The sequence below is a fragment of the Lepidochelys kempii genome, chromosome 4, assembly GCF_965140265.1.
Source record: "Lepidochelys kempii isolate rLepKem1 chromosome 4, rLepKem1.hap2, whole genome shotgun sequence".
In the NCBI taxonomy this organism is placed as follows: Eukaryota; Metazoa; Chordata; order Testudines; family Cheloniidae; genus Lepidochelys; species Lepidochelys kempii.
In genome coordinates this window covers 18,886,618-18,903,874 of record NC_133259.1, presented here as the reverse complement: position 1 = coordinate 18,903,874, position 17,257 = coordinate 18,886,618, and the positions used below count along the sequence as shown (strand labels likewise).

Genomic DNA, 17,257 nt, shown 5'->3' with positions numbered 1-17,257 from the left:
AGTTTTAATTAGCATGTAAATTAGACATCCCACTGCTTAAGAGATGTGGTGTTATGAACTGCTTCCCCTCCTGTTTGCAGTCACATGGACCTCCTCTCCTATCTGCATTCACACATCCGGTTGTAGCAACTACCGAAATTGCTCAAATGAAAAAGCAGTATTAGGAAAAGTATTTTTAGCTTTCTTTTACACAAATGTAGTGGCTGGAAGCAAGGAGAGCCAGCACCATGTGACCAGCCAGCTCTCTTCAGATCACAGCTTGAGAACAGCTGGCCTACTATACTTCCCTTAGAATACAGGCCCTCCAAACGTAGCAGTACGTGGATGGGGCTCAATGGAATTACTACAGTACTCGCACCTTTTTTTTTTTCCATATAAATATACACCGCTGTCATTCTTAAAATAGAAACCCACAGTCCTTACCAATGTCCTGAATGTCTTGGTTGCTCTGTCTGGCTCTCATCTGTAGCTGGAATTTGTGCTGGGAAGAGCAGAGGTGCAGGAGGTATTGGCAAGTCTTACTCGTGTCAGTTTGGAATGCATGCTTTATACCATCTGACACATTCTGCAGAGTTACTTTCTTTTTCTATAAGATGAAAAATAGGTCATAAAAATGCTGCTGTTTTTCAGCCTTGAGAGAATGTAACATGTTTCTGTGCAACCAGGTGTCAGGAAATAAGGCTTACTAAAGCAAATTGCATTAACCGGATGCATTTTTAACATACAAACAATTGTATCCATTTAAAATAATGTTAGATTTACACAGTGACATTCCTGCATCAAAAAACAACAACTACATAGTATCTCAACCAACCCAAAGTACATTCAATTCACTGTTTACTGTTGGGTCAGCAACAAACTAACAGCAGCAGTTTCTACCTGAACTTGTAGGGTAGAATTCTGAAAAAGCCCCTAAGGGAATTACAAACCCATCTGCCATTGAAAGTTCATGCAAGCTGGGTGCCTAAATCCCTTTGATAATTATGAAAATCTTAGCTGGTGTCACAGGCCTTATCTTCACTACCAAAAAAAAAAAAAAAAAAGAGAGAGAGATGTGCTCTTAACCTGAGTTAGCTAACTTGAGGTTAAACAGAAGTGAAGGCAAAGCAGTTTGTAGTTTTCACAAAAGTTAGTAGGTTGCATTAAAGACTTCTCTTCTTTGTCTGTTAAAAGACTAGCGCTTGAAATTCCAAACCTATCAACACTCACTTAACCCATTAGATCATCTGAAAGTGTCCCTATTGAGTTGAGCATTTGTTAATATTGTCCTGATTAAGCATCAGATATTGGCACTCATTATCATTTTGCTAAATTGCTCCTGGGAACATCATAAAGCAGCATAAGTGGATTTCTTAACTGTGTGGAGTATAGTATATTTGTCACACAAGCCCACTACCTTGAAATTCTTCCTCTGGCTCCACTCAGCAGGCTGTGCCCCATCTCGCACATACTCTAGGAGTGCCGCCTATGGCTATAACAAGTGGGCAGGCTTTCTCCCTGTCTTCAGGATGGATTCTTGCCTTTATTTGGAAGAACTTCCCCTTGAGTTCAGGGAAACAACACTCCCTGGGAACAAGGTGCTGCATGTAAAGGGCTAAGTGAGCCTAGAGCTCCCTTCAGAGTGGGGAAGGGGAATTTGCCATTCCTACCCTGAAGATCCTGTTGCCAGCTGGGTTGGTGTGGGGTTACAAGTGCACTCCTCCCTTATCTGGCAAACCCTGGAGAACAGAGATGAGTCAGCTACTCCCAGAAAACAATGGAAAGGAACGGATCCCTACCGTGGTATTTAAGGGCCATAGGAGGGTTTGGAAAAGTTGTGGGGAGGGTGTTTACGGGGCCTTTGGGAGAGCTGAGGTGCTGGGAAGATTAGAGGGACACAAGGACAGTGGTGTGCTGGAGTGGGGTGGTGAGATGGGAGTTATGGGAGGAATTGAGGTTTGAGGGACCACAGGGCATTGGAGTTAGGAGGAGCTATGCTAGGAACTCAGATGGCATTGGAGGCTAAAGGGAGAGAGCAGTGGCTGTGGAGTGAGCTGAAACAGGACTGAAGGGGAGACACAAGTGAGAGGGCGGGGATGAGCTGCATGAGATGTGGGGGAGTAGAGAGAAGGGGCTGATCACAATAGGTGATGGAATCTGAGGCAGCAGAGGGCACCTGCAGGTGAAGGATAAACATGCAGAGATGGGTCCCAGAGTGAGGAACAGCAAAAGGGTGAGATTGGAAGGGAGGGAGGTGCTTAATAACTGTAATTCCTAATGAAAGTACAATTTCCTTTTGGAATGATGTTATGTTATTGTAAATCTAATGGAGAGTAGGGAGCAAATCTCAAAATTCACAAGAAAAGAAGGTGACAAAAACCCTTCAGGCCCCTGAGCTGTGCTGAGTTTGGAGCTCCTGTGACGTATGGGCCTAGTAACTCAGAACCTTAAACAGCAGAACCCACAAGTTAATCCCATGGAGGTGGAACTCCAGCTCCACAAAAGACATTCACAGATCACACTGCAAAATGCCCAATACAAATACATAAAAATGCAAAAATAATGAATGCAAAGCTAAAAACCAGATATACAGACGTACGCTAAAGGATATTTTCTTTGTTTCTCTCCACGGGAAGCGAAGTACAGGTGTGCGGACTCCATTGTGAACTTCAAAAATAAGAACTCCCTTGGAACACACTCCCAGCAGGATTCCAGTTTGGGATTTCTTCTCAGGCAACACCCGATGAAAATGAACACCATATTCTGTCAGCCTCTGGCACATCTACATAGAGGCACATTTGTGAGACTATGACATTAAGGATGTTAGAAAAATCTACAGGGACACTGATAAGTTAAAAAAAATCATATGGTCACACTTTACATTGAGGTTCGATTCATACAGGATTTATAGACATTATAAACATGTTACAGACATGAGCAGCATGTGTGGTAGATAGTTGTGAGCACATCAGTAGAAGGTGTTATAAATAACTATAAGCTATGGTAATAGGCAGTCTATAATAATTAACCAACTGGTTATTTTAAAAAATTTATTAAAGATTTAATAACCTATTTACAAGTGGAATATTAACAAAGTTTTAACGGTCACATTTACTCTTACTTATGTTTCTAACACCACTCTGGATTATTTGAAGTGAGGTGGAGCCAAACCTTTACATGCCACTGGAGGTTTTAAAGTTTGAAAAAGGCCCCCCCAGCCTTTGGTTAAACAAATCCTGTGATTATGAGAGAATTTGGGCAAACATCCAAAGCTCTGTATGCAGATCAAGGACATGAATCTTCTCTGATATGCTTGACTGAATGCAACCTGGAAAGCCCTTTGCTACAATTTTAATCCTTCCTGGTGACAGATAACTTCCCAAAGTATGACAGCCTTGAATTAGGAGTTCCCATCACATCCCATTTTCCTCACCTGCATGCAGATCAAATTTTGTTACTGTTTTTTTTCCTGTTTGCAGTTTTCAGTTACACTTTCTAATGCTAAATGTTTGTCTTGCCTATGTTCCTCTGTCCAATAGTGTACTGATGTATTCAGTGACAGGTTTACAATGGCTCCAGTGGCTCCATGGAGCCCGGCCCATGCTCAGAAGGGGCCCCAGCCTGCTCCGCTTGCACTGCGCCCCAAGACCCTGCTGGCTCCTCCCGCCCACCACTTGCTCCTCTCAGTCTGCCCGCCAGCTGGCTGAGGGCTCCTCTCCACCCCCTGCCCCCACCCCCTGCTCCTCTCAGTGCACCTCCGGCTCTGGGCAATCTCTGCTTCCTCCTACCTGTGGGGCCCCACCTAAGACCCCCGGAGCTGAGCTGCCTGGGACTGGTGCAGAAGCCTGGCCAGTCTCAGTCAGGTGGTGGGGGTGGGGCAGGAAGACCATGTGGGGGGCTTGAACCCTCCAGGCAAGTGCATCTTGAGGGAGCCTGGCCAGGGCAGGAACTGGCCTGACTGATCGTGCCACTCCTGAGGGACCAGAGCGATTCCTGGCCCTGGGACTGGCCCTGGCTGTGCTGCCAGCTCAGCCCGGCAGGCAGAGTCACTCCCAGCAGGGTTGGTGAGCACGGCCAGGAGGCAGGGCTTGGGGGAGTGGATCTGGGGGAAGTCTGGGGGTGGGGTGCTGGGCTGTGTAGGGGAGGGGAAGATCTGTGTGTTGGGACACTAGGGAGAGGAGGTTCAGGGGCGGGATGCTGGGTAGTTGTGGTGGGGTTGTGGGTAGGGGTGGTGTTGTGCAGGGCGCTGTGCATTTGTGGGTGGGTCTGGGGGATCACTGGGAGTAGTGGGTCTGGGGGGGCTCTGGCCATAGGGAGTTGGGGGGTGTTGAGTGGGGAGGGCTGCGTGGTGGGCATGGGCCCACCCCCAAGGGGAAGGGGCACGCTGGCAGCACAGGGCCAGGCAGGTAACTGTGCATCTGGCAACTGCTGGTTTGTAAATAGTGCCCTCGCACTGGGCAGAGCAGGGCCACCCCTGCCATGCCATGCCCTGCCCCATTGCCTCTGGCTGGCCCCTCGCTCTGGGGACTGACCTTCCCGTGCCATGTTCCATTGCCTCCATAGGGGCCCACAAATATGTTTGGCGCTGGACCCACAAAAGGTTAATCCAGCCCTGGATGTATTGTAAGACTACTGAACATTCATTTAGGAGTTAATACTGTTCCCATTGAAGTCAATGGCAAAACACTGATCCACTTCAGTGATGCAGCAGTGGGCCCATATAGCAGAAGTAGCAGCAAACTGTGTAGTTAAGTATCCAAAATTGTTTCCTTTCTAAACTATCATAAAATCGGCAGTTGGCTGTATTCAATCTATCATCTGTGAAAAACAGATGAATGTGTATGTTAATATATACTAGCTATCTTAAAGGTGATCTGGAAAGGAAAGGAAAGGAAAGGAAAGGAAAGGAAAGGAAAGGAAAGGAAAGGAAAGGAAAGGAAAGGAAAGGAAAGGAAAAAATTGGGGTTAAATGCCTGTGAAATATTTTCAGTGCTCCCTGCTTCACTGAAGGTGTCCTGAAAGACACCATACTCGAGGATATCCTAGATATGGACAGTATGAGTTACAATAAGACTTCGGTTATTTGCGGTATCACGATCTGGGATACCTTTAGTCAACAAATTAGAACAAAGATGATTTCAGAGAGGGGGATATATATAAACTAAGAGTTTCCTTTATAATCGTACGATGATCAGATTCTTTAATATCTGATGACATTTTAGTAATGCACCCAGTGAAACAGCTGAAGGAAGAATATTAAAGGCTTTTCTCCATCATGTACAATTTCCTTTCCTCACTTTTAATAATTGTATCTTTTAAGTGAATCCTCTTAACTTTTGCCTCTTGCCAATGCTATTTTAGAAGACTAACTATTTTCCTTTGTTCTCCATTTCAATTCCAGGCTTTTTATCTATCCCATGTTCCTTGTACAGTGAATCTCACATGAACACAAGGTAACTCAAGAGCTGTTATGACTTACCTTCAAAAATTCTATCTCTGTTTCTTTTTCAGAAGCACCCACATAAGTGCTATGCAACTTGGGCAGCTCCTCTTTGACGTAGGATAGGTCTAGTTTCTCCATCACTCTAGCTGGTAGGTAATGTTCTAGTCTAAAATAGGACATGCCATGCACCTATAAAGTGAAGCATTTTTATTCTTCATATGTTATTACAAAAACAACCATCTTTTGTGTTTGTGTCTGTGTGTAAAGATGGGCTTCAGCTAAAACCCTGGATTTGAACTTTCTGAGTTGGGGAAAGGAGCTCAGACTCTGAACCCAGAGCTGAGCTAAATTTCATTTTTGGCCCTTCTCTCTATTCTACTATCACAAAGACACTGGGTATGAGCCAACATCCATGAAATGGCCAAACTACATTGCTGGATCCAAACACTCACAAATATTGAAAGGGACAATGGACTTGACATCCAGATCCAGATCTGAATTCTATGGCAGAGGTTCAACATTCAGACCTGAAATTCTATGGCTGAGGCGCATCTCTACATGAAAGCACATCTGTGTCCTCTCTCCACTAGTCTTCAAACAGCATAATAACTACAAACAGCAGATCAATTGAACTCCCAAAGAACTGGAACATATTCAGCCCTAAACTATACCACAGAGCAACTGCAGTAATTGAATAGCACAAATAGCAGTTGTCTATAGATGAACGTACATCCTACCTCAGCCTGGTAATCTCCATACTCAGCCTGGAGGGCCAGAGATGCCAGCAGTAAAGCTGTCTCATCATCACAGTGCATCCTTTCCTCCAGAAGATCTTTCCGTAGCTGTAGATAATACTGGTGATATGTCAGAGTGTGCCTGGGGGAAAAACAACACACAATATTGTTCCTTTCAGCAATGCTTCTAACAGTGTGCACCTATAACCTGAGGAGGTGGGAGGAAATTAAAAATGGGGAAGGACCCAATTAAGAGGATGATGAGAAAATAATGTTCGGCTACTCACTGTATAAGACTGACATCATCCATGAAAAACTTAACGCGAAAGAACAAGGTAAAGTTGATTGTGGCTTTGCTCTTTTTCTTAGGTTCCTCTTTCCATCCTTCCGGAGCAACTTTAGTTAGTTTTAAGTCAGGATCAACAAAGAAAAATTCATTGTCTGTAACATGGGTGAGAGGAAAGCATTTTCATAAACAGACACTTTCTCTGGCTGCAGAATTAAGATCAACTTTACAATTTTGCAGTTTATTCTTGATGGTTAATATTCTATCAACTAGCAGAGAATTATAATGCACAATAAAATGAGCTAAATGAATGGCTCAGTGGGTAGTAAGGAGAAAAAGTCTTTCACCATTTAAAACTTAACCCAGGATGTAGAGACAAAGTATTTCTATTTGTGATGGCTATTTGGTGGCCTACATGAAATGAGTATGGAGGTCTTAATCCATTTCCTTGTGGTCAGAAAATGACATTACCAAACCCAACACCCCTGGTAGGTGCTAGAAAATTTCATTTTGCTCCCTAGAACTTAAATGTATGAAGAGACTATGGTAAGTAAAAGCCTTAACACACTGGATAGGACTGGTTGGAACCCTGAATTCCTGGTCTGTGGGAAATTCCAAAAGTTAAAATAATCATTCTGAATGAGCATTCCACAGAACGGGAATTCCAAAATTTCAGTTCGAAAAAGTCTAAACGATATTTCACTTCCACTTTCTCTACATGTTTTCCAGGCTCACCAAGCTATTTGGAACCTGCCAGTCCACAAGGTGTGGAAACAGAAGTCTAGAAGTTCCTTGGAAACCTTACAGATTTCTGTCAATTTTGGCAAAACCAATTTTCTGGATCGGCATTTTCCCGTGGAAAGATCTTCTGCTGGAAAATTTCTGACCAGCTCTTATGCTGAATCACTAAGGGCTCAGTGACTAATACCTCTCTGCACAAGTAGCCCTACTGATCTCATTGGGAATACTTGCATAGTAAGATTGTGCTCAGAAAGAGTAATGTTAGTAGAAGCATTTTGTAACAGAGCATTTTGATCAGACCCCAAGCCATCTCCAAGAGGTCCCTGTTGACTAGAAACACACAAAGTGAAAGACAACTTGGAGAAAAGAAGAAAATGCAAAGTAACAAAGATAAAGGGCCACCCTGATTTTCTTACCGTTATTTAGGTGGAGTAATACCATACAAATTTAAGCAAATGGATCTGTTCATGGAGCAAGGTAAGGGTGGCAGAGCCTGACTTGAAATCAATGGATTGATCATAAATGATTGCTCTGGTCTCCCATCTGCAAATCTTAAATCTTCCTTTGCCTGTCTCCAACACAGCATACTTAGCTAAGTCTAGTAACTTTACACCTCCCCAATTAAAACATCATTCTTACCTTTTAGGCTAGCCAAGCCAAACAAGTGATGCTCCACTAAACCAACATGGGCTACCACCATATCAAAAACATCTTTGCAAATAGTTTTGGTATCACAGGTCAGCTCCAGCCTCTGCCCACTTAAAAGCATTATGTTTACTTTCCGCCTGGTATCCTCGTTCTTCCCTTTCTTAGTCTGCATTTTGTGAAACAAAGTATCAGACCAGTCACATGTGTCATAAAGATGTATTAATAGCTTAATATATTCCTACTACAACTTATTGCTGAATAGACTATTTCTTACCAAGATTGACTTTGGTAGATCCAAGGAGATGAAAGGCTCAATGGTCATTTTCACAAACTCGGGGCCAAAGAAATTCTGCAAATCACAGAAGTCTGAATTAACTCTTTGTTTCTACAGCCACAGACTGAGAAGTAATGAATTCTTAAAAGGTGAACTGGAAAGTTGAAATGAACACTGACTTAAACCCAGACATGTATGCAAATTGTTTCCAGCAGCTTGGTTAGCTGGAAGATTCAACTGTGCCAGTGTGGCCGAAGTTACGTTGAAGGTATGACAAAAATATTTCCTGCACAACATTATTTATATATTTCAATATTACACATAGCTAATTTACTCCTATGCACAAGAACGAACCTGCTGTCATATCATCTTCAGATGGCCATGCCTGATGTCCCAGATGTTTGGGAATCTGACATTCACTGACACGGTTAAAAACTTCAACAGTTCCATTCCACCAATGACGTGCACCATTCATAGGCTTAGTTCTATTAAACCATTCTTCAGTTAGACTAAAAAAAATGAACAAGCTACACTCGCAGACTCATGAGCTAACAAAAAACCCTGATGCAACCTAAGGCTCCGATCCTGCAATGCTGTTCTGGTTGACCCCTGTGCCAGAGAATCCTCACTGAAGCGAATGAGGCTCTGCATGCACTTAAAGATCTGCCTTGTGCAGACCAGCCTTGTGTAGGACTGGAATGTAAGTGCCATCATTGCAGGAGTTTCAAAAACACAACAGAATCCGGCTTATAGCTAAGTTAACTAAATAACTTTACCTGAATTCAAAGCTGCACAAAGTTCTCAGTCCAAGTAGGTACTAAAGGAGGACACTGGTTAACTTCACTACTTCTAGAACATGCCAACTTTCCTGTTCTCTTTAGGAAGTCACACAAGGATTTGTCTTTTTTGGGGGGGGTGGGGGAGTGGGAGAGGAGAGGGGATGAAATACCTGGAGGCCTGAGGTTTTACCTGCTAACATATAATATTCTCTAGAAGTATTTAATACAAATGCCTACATGGTAGCTCATTTAGAAAAGCAAAGAATTTATGCAGTTTAGATCCTAGATGAACGACTTGGCAAAGTGCTGTGGGTCAAAAAGAGAGACATGGAGGGGACATGACCCTGGGTCATGAACAGGAGCTGGGACGGCCTGAGAGCAGTTTTATTTTTTTAAGCTGATACAGTTCAGGGCACGCCGTAGCAGAGGGCCTCGGACCGACTCCTCCTAGCGTCAGACACTCTATTTGCATGTCTGAGTCTCCTTCTCTCTTCCAACCCTCGGACCCTGCCTACATTTCAAGATGGGAGGGGAAGGGCCTGAGCTCAGGAGTAGAAAGAGAAACTGGTACAGGGACTCAGTGGTGGGCTGTCCTATGGCTGTGTGCCAAGATGCCAGCAGAATCTCCCAGGCCCCTCTTCTCCTTGGTAGGCTCCTCCTACAAAATGCTGGGGATAGAGAGAACCAAACCCGGTGACAAGGGGAGAAGTTGCTGTTGCTTTCAGATCATCCTCCCTGGCCTGGTGAGGGACAGGGGAAAAGATTTCCTGGGCCTGTTGGGGAAAATGAGAATCTACAGAATGACTAGGGTGAGCGAGAGAAGCATGTATGGGGTGAAGATGAGATTCAATTAACGGGTGACTGGAGAACCAGCAGAGAAAATGGATTCCAGAACCTGACAGGAAGTGGCACCCATTTAGTTCCAGCATCCAGAGAGTTTGAATGGAAAGAAGCATTTCTCACGGTTATAAATAATGAATTATAATGGGGGGAGGGGGGGGGAAGTGGGACAGGGCACCGGGGGAAGGAACCGTAATTACGATTGGCATGGCTGAGACGCCTACTGGTGTCAAAGCCAGAAACCGTTGCCCTAAGTTGTTTGCTTAATGATCTCTGTGCTGTTCCACACATAGCGTATGGAAAGCCCACAAAAAAGATTGAAAACCGCCGAGCACATCAGGGCAGTCGAAATGAACAACCCCTAATAAATGGCTTGTACTGCTACTTGGCAGGGAAGTGGTTAACAGCTGGGACACTTAAGCAGTGAAGATTTGTCTTCTAACTTAGCATCCCATTAAGCAAAACAGGTCTCTCTTGATGCTGTTTTAGGATGTGTGGGTACAGAATCCACAAGGCATTAGAAGTTCCAGCTTACATGAGGGCTTTCTTTCCAATCAGAAAAACCAGCCATCTTTATATTTATTTTGTGAATGGCAGCTTTGATTCTGGACAAACAGAAGTGACGTTGGAACTCTAGTTTATTTGAGCATGAGCTTTCGTGAGCTACAGCTCACTTCATCGGATGCATCCTGTGGAAGCTGCAGAAGACATTATATACACAGAGACCATGAAACAATACCTCCTCCCACCCCACTGTCCTGCTGGTAATAGCTTATCTAAAGTGATCCTTTTCTTTTTGCAAATACAGACTAACACGGCTGTTACTCTGACCAACTTGATGATCACTTTAGATAAGCTATTACCAGCAGGACAGTGGGGTGGCAGGAGGTATTGTTTCATGGTCTCTGTGTATATAATGTCTTCTGCAGTTTCCACAGTATGCATCCGATGAAGTGAGCTGTAGCTCACGAAAGCTCATGCTCAAATAAATTGGTTAGTCTCTAAGGTGCCACAAGTCCTCCTTTTCTTTTTGCGAAGACAGACTAACACGGCTGCTACTCTGAAACCCGTTGGAACTCTAAACACCATAGACTTGAATTTCAGTCTTTAAAATAAGTTGAGGCAATGCTCCACCAAAACGAATATTAAAAGTGCAAATGTGTTAAAATGTTACCCTCAGTTTTCTTTGGGTCATGGCTGTTTCCAACGCTATCTCTCTAAGAGGGTCTCTAGTGATGTCCAGCATCGACGTCCTACCCAGGTCTCCTGGGTAGAGGCTTAGTCGAGACTGCCTAAGAGCCATTCTAGCCTGCAGTTGTATCATTTCCTCTTCTTGACGCTTTAACATTATTTCTTGGCTTATCAGGTTGCCTTCAGGTGCTGCTTCATACTGCCTACTTAGTTGGAGGGGAGGAAAAAGATACAGTTATGATTAAAATACAGTTAAGCACTAAGACACCATGGTGATGGGTACAGAGTAAGAACCTAGACCAGACAAAGCAGGAATTCTAGTGTAATAATTTTTTGGGATATTTATTTATTCAGTAACTGAGGAGTTAAGGCAGAATATTCCTGGACTAAAACAGCCTGCAGCAATAAATTAATATGGAAAATACCAGGAATACTCCAAGTTTCCATCACTGTTTGTCATTTATTGTATGGGAATAAATGTGCAATTGCAGTCTCTCTACCAAAAACAATGCCACCAAAAAAACAACAACTCTATAGCTGGAAAAAAAAAACTAAGAGTGTTCTGATAAAGATCAGACTTCTCTTTTCCAGCAAGGGAGTGGATAAGTATATTTTAAAATCTGCATTTGAAAGTAACCAGAATGCATAAACTAGATGACATTTAACAGGCTTACATAACGCTTTCAACTATATTCCTGTAGCAAGTCTCTATTAATTATTTAGATGGGACTGTAAGACAAAACATCTTTGCCTGAATCAGATACAGTTTAAAACATTCGGCATTCAGATTCCTGTAAAATGTTGCATTTTAACTTTATCAATCTGCTGGAAAGAGAGATCTTGTCTTTTAAAATCCAAAAAGTCAATCTTGCCCCTTTACTGGCTTTTGGTAATGTCTATATAACGAAGAGTCGGGGGGGGGCGGGGGCGGAGAAGACATTTCTCCGAAGTGGTATTTGTGAACGACTCAATGCCTCCCGCCTATCGTTTGAGGGCAGAGAAAGCTCTGAATCAAGTACTCTAGCCATCCAAGGAGCCTGCCAGGAAAAAGAGGAAAGAACTACTTTTTTTAAGTCAAAAAACAAAAACAAACCCCAAACTACCCGAAACACAAAACCAAAACAAGAACAAACAAAGTCATTGCACGAAGGAAAAATATCCTTTTTTGTGCAAAAGTTATTTTCAAGACTTCTTTATACATCAAAAAAGGGCACAAATATACTTGATTTCTTCTCTTTTGCAGGCTGCTTATTCAGAAGGAATCAAACGTTTGTGGTATATATCCTTGGGACCCACAGCCAGGACTTTTCCATTCGTGAAAAGCACCCCACCTGCTCCCTCTGCTGCGAAGGGGAAGTCCTGTAGCAGATAAGAAGTCTGCTGGAACTGGGCCCTGTCTGGGTGCCCATGAATGGGGCCCGGTACACTTGAGCATTTCCCTCCAAAGGCATGTCTACATTGAAAATTAAGGTGTAACTGCAGCGCAGGTAGGCAAATCTAGCTAGCACAGGTAACAATAGTAGTGAAGATACAATAGCAGAGGCTTCAGCACTCATTGGCTGTCCCAGTACAAGCCGGAGACCCTGTGTATATACTTGGGTTGCTAGCCCATGCTGTTGCATCTTCTCTGCTATCTCACTCATGCTAGCTAAATTAAAGCGAACACTGGTTTAACTACCTGCACTACAATTACACCTTACATCTGCGCTGTAGACATACCCCAAGAGAGCTCCCTTAGGCACACTGCCTCATAATGCTCTTGCTGGGGCACCAACCAATCTCTTGGATGTCATAATTTTACTCATTTTCCAGTCCCGCAAGCAGTCCCTAGCCAAAACAGGGAAGCCAAGACCTGACGTTCCTGATGTTAAACACATATGAAAAAGGTGGGGGAAAAACCCAAAAAACCACACCCCAAAAATACCCACACTCGCTCACTGTCTCCTCTTCAGGCCATCTTTACACCTCATAAAGGAAATAAAAAGCATGCTCACAATTTTTTTTTTAATCTTTGAGAATCATCTTTAAATTTGAAGGGATGGAAGAGGTTAGAGAGCTTTGTATACTTCTAAAAGAAATTATTGGTCCTTCTACATGCATGTCAATTGTGACGAAATACTAGGGTGATGGATATCATAGAAATAAATCATCTTAATAGTTACATACCACAACGAATTATGAATTCAGATTATTACACCTTTGTGAAACTGTAGTTAAGGTTTTCCATTATTATTTATTACTATCAAGAGTAATCAAACGTCATAAAAATACAGTCTTTCAGATTAAAATCTGATTTACAGCCTTCTAAGGCAAGAAAAGAATATTGTTGTATATATTTAGACTTAAGAAATTGTTAGATCTAAAAAGCAGACATATTTAGAAGAGATAAAACCAGCTAAGTGGGTGGTGCAGTTATTGACGTTAATTTGTGTGTGTGGTTTCAGAGATGTGAATATATATATACACACACACACACACAGAGTATATATACACACACACACACACACTTTTCCATAACAGTGATTCTAATGAATAAAATGCTAAGACTAGGGCAACTATGTCTACATAAAATCAGGATATTCTGTTAAATCTGCTTCACTCTGGACATTAACTGGCATAGAAAATTCTCACAACAGGAGGGATTTAAACAATCAAAAGCAAATTCAGTCATTTTTGAGTTGCAAGCATGCCAACAAATTGCTTAAGATACTAGTATGTTTCTTTAAATGGAGGCTTGGGTGGAAAATAGAGTATTTACAGAAAAAGCTATTTATTTAATCACCTAATCTGCAGCTTCTATTATATTGTTTCCCCTCTCGCATCTCCACACTTTGCTCCATCCTACAGCAGACCCAAGCAAATGTTCATGCAAGATCAAGTAATGAGATAAGGCCTCAGTCCCACAAAGATTTACACACATGCTTATCTTTACATACAGAGTAGTCTCCTGCTGTGAAACTGTTAAAGTAGTTCCCCATTCCTGCTGTGGAATTATTCACAGTGAACAAAAGTTAAGTATGTATATAAGCCTGGGTAGGATCAAGGTTAAAGGTTGCGCATTGGCTGAGATAAGCCACATTTGGAACATGAGTATCTCTGAGAGTTAACAAGTGGGATACAAAAATATGAGAAGTTTCAACAGGCTATATCAGGAATTGTTTGCCCTGCAAATTCAAAAATGACTTTTTAATAATATATCTACACTATGGTGACTAACTCTATTATTTGGAAAAAAATATACCTATATATTCATTTATTTTTGAGGTACAGCCAATGCATAATACACTTAAGCAGATCCACCACATTTTTATTAAGGGTTTGTTTGCTTTTTACATTTAGAGCTTGGAGGCATATTGGGCAAATGCAACATCTGCACAGATGCAGCTGATTTCATTGTTAAGGTAAATGAGCTACAAATTGAGGACTCTATGCAATGATTTACATAGAGAGCCAGCATGATTCATCAGATAGGTCACCAGAACGGGAGCCCATTTTCCCTTCCATTAAATGGAGAGTATTCCTGCTGCTGACCAACTTTTATAAAGACTTTGAGATGTACAGCTCTTTGCAAGGGCCAAATATTATTACTGTACCAAAAATCCCCTGCTGCACTACAACATTGTGCAACCGCATGGCCTAGGGCCACAATGTCAGCCTGGATTTTCAGCCACAACCCTGAGTTTCTTGGTCTGTGAGCTGAAGTCAGATCTCAATGAGTTACTTATTAAGAGTGCTGGTGGATGACAAGTCAAGTGGCAGATTAACTCCTATAACAGTGGGAAATGAGTTAATTCATTACCCAATGTACTTACCAAGAAATTACCAGGTATTGGATCAGAGAAGGAAGCTGGAGGAAGGGATGAATTAGGTCTTATCTAATGAAAAGTGCAGCAGAAGGATCAAGAGAAGAACTGATTGAGATAGGACGTACTGAGAGGGATAAGAGCTGGAAATGGAAACCTATCAGCTACTTGGAAAGGAAAGACAGCAGTGGGAGAAGGAGTAGATCCGTATTGGCTGCTGCCCCTGGAAAAAGAAAGGAAGAAGAAATAAAGAGGGGGAAAGAAAAGGAAGAAGAAAAGAGGAAAATAGACACAAAGGAAGAATATACATTGCTATGGTACTGACAGCATTCCAAGAGGCTTAGACAGAGGACACTAGCAATACCCATTACAGAACACAAAAAGGATTAAAAATATTCTTAAGCAATTGAAATGCCTATCGTTTCTGCTAGCTCATTACTAGACCGGCCCTTGAAGCACACTTCTGATAGGCTGAAGATTCTGAACAACTTTACCAATCCTCTGACACAATCTATATATTTCTATTGTCCCAAGTTTTGCATCTATTACAAACCTGCTCTTTTATAATGGTTGTTGCAAGGATAATTAAGCAGGCTGCCCCACGGGCATGCTACGTGGGCAGTGAATTTTATGAACAAGATACAGAGATTTGTGTTTGTATAGAGATGATTTCTGAATAGTGTCAATCAAAACAAAGAAATGTGCCATCAAATGCTAAAGGGACCACTATGCCATAGCGGCAGAGTCCTCTGGCACCTTATAGACTAACAGACGTATTGGAGCATGAGCTTTCATGGGTGAATACCCCCTTTGTCAGATCCGACGAAGGGGGTATTCACCCACGAAAGCTCATGCTCCAATACGTCTGTTAGTCTATAAGGTGCCAGAGGACTCTTTGCCCTTTTACAGATCCAGACTAACATGGCTACCCCTCTGAAGCTTGACACTACGCCACAGTAACTCATATACACTTCATAGTACCCTGAACTCACAGGACAGAACTAATGAATACATGCAAGATTCCAGCCAACTGGGCATTTTTTGTGGATGGATGAACAGGGCAGGGTTGATTTACAACCCCAAGTAGGGAACAGTAACTTGAAAAAATTAAAACCTGGCAGTCTGCTCTCCTTAGAGGTGTGTGGGGGGGTTTGTTTTGTTTTTTCTGAGGCACTGAAATGTACTTCCGTAGCTGTAAATTTCCATAATACGAGAAAATGCATCTGAACTCTGAGAAGTGTTTTTGTAAAAATGGCACCCTCTTACTTCACACATCTGCTCTCTGAGCTGTACTGTAAGGGCTCGCTTCCATGTCAGTAAGAAATTATAGCTATTTTTACACCTGTAAACACTGCAAAGTCCATACATCTATTGAAGAGTGAACTTCCTTCTATTCTGCCTCGTACAATCAATAGTAATGTTAACAAAGCTTCTACTGCAGGATCAAATTCTGCGCTGGGTTATATCTGCGCAACTCCACTGTTTTCAGTGGGGCTTCTAAGTTATAATTGAGAGCAAAGTGTGGTTTCAAAATCTTTATACTTTAAGAATCTAGTTTGACTTTCAGATCTCATATGCATTTGCTGGGCTGGCAGTTAGAAAAGCCATGTCTGATCTTGGGAAGAGAGCAAGCTTATTATGGAAATCAATAAAAACAATAAACATGGTAGACCACACATTGCCATTTTTGAGTAATTTTACAGAGCAAAATGGCACTTTAAACAAAAGTGGAGAGACGGGCCTAAACAAACTCGGGATCCAAATATCACTGAACCTTGGAGTAAGATCAGAACAGCTTTGAACTTTGCAGAGCTCAACTCTAAGCAAAACAAATGATTTGCATTTTCAAAACAATATTTTTCCCTCTAGATTTCACATCATACAAATTACTACCATTAAATTTACTAAACTTAAAAAATATATACAAAGGAAAGCAAGACAATAAGGTGAACTAAGAGAAAGCATGTTCTCACTGGCTTGAAGAAAGACTTTCAGTGTTAAAATCGGCAGCACTTCAACAGTCTGAGTCACTTTCACATATCCCTTACCATATCCAAAATGCCTTGTAAACAAAACCAAAAGATCTCACCCTCTCTCACTGCCTACCTACTACTGCTGCTTTATCCTGCAGTTCAGTCATAATGCCCCATCTGTGATTTTACCATCATTTCCATGGTAATTCTCACAGGATTTAGCAGCAGCAACAAAAGTAGTCAAATAGGGAAAATGATGGGAAAGGAAATGTAGAAAGTTATAAGATTACTCTTTGTGTAGAAAATAGTCTCCTTTCCCCCATTTACTCTGGTAGGAAAGTCTCTTTTGATTTGGAGTTAGAATAAGAAAAGGCACAATAGAAACATACAACACTATTTTCCAATGGGACTCCACGAAACAGGAATCTGTAGCAGATTACTATAAAACTTGCCTTAAAAACTCATGAACTTGCCAAAAATCTCCTACATCAAGAAGAACCAGACCCCTAATACATTCTACACACCTACTGTTTGTGTACACATCTATACATTATATACACATGCAT

At 42.0% G+C, this 17,257-nt stretch overlaps 1 protein-coding gene across 12 annotated transcripts in view; it reads right to left on the bottom strand.

The window, feature by feature from the left end:
• Nucleotides 1-17,257, bottom strand: part of PTPN13 (protein tyrosine phosphatase non-receptor type 13) — a 186,926-nt gene that overhangs the window by 51,907 nt on the left and 117,762 nt on the right. For 11 of the 12 annotated variants that reach the window (XR_012158461.1, XM_073340606.1, XM_073340600.1 and 8 more), the window contains exons 10-17: nucleotides 10,899-11,121; nucleotides 8,106-8,180; nucleotides 7,823-7,997; nucleotides 6,444-6,597; nucleotides 6,160-6,298; nucleotides 5,459-5,611; nucleotides 2,579-2,761; nucleotides 424-586 (exon numbers count right to left, since the gene is read on the bottom strand). Coding sequence is in view for 11 of the 12 variants with exons in the window: in XM_073340606.1 (XP_073196707.1) it covers nucleotides 424-586; nucleotides 2,579-2,761; nucleotides 5,459-5,611; nucleotides 6,160-6,298; nucleotides 6,444-6,597; nucleotides 7,823-7,997; nucleotides 8,106-8,180; nucleotides 10,899-11,121 (1,265 nt within the window). In the remaining variant the exon portion in view is untranslated. The remainder of the gene's footprint in view (nucleotides 1-423; nucleotides 587-2,578; nucleotides 2,762-5,458; nucleotides 5,612-6,159; nucleotides 6,299-6,443; nucleotides 6,598-7,822; nucleotides 7,998-8,105; nucleotides 8,181-10,898; nucleotides 11,122-17,257) is intronic. The other variant, XM_073340599.1, reaches the window with a different exon arrangement.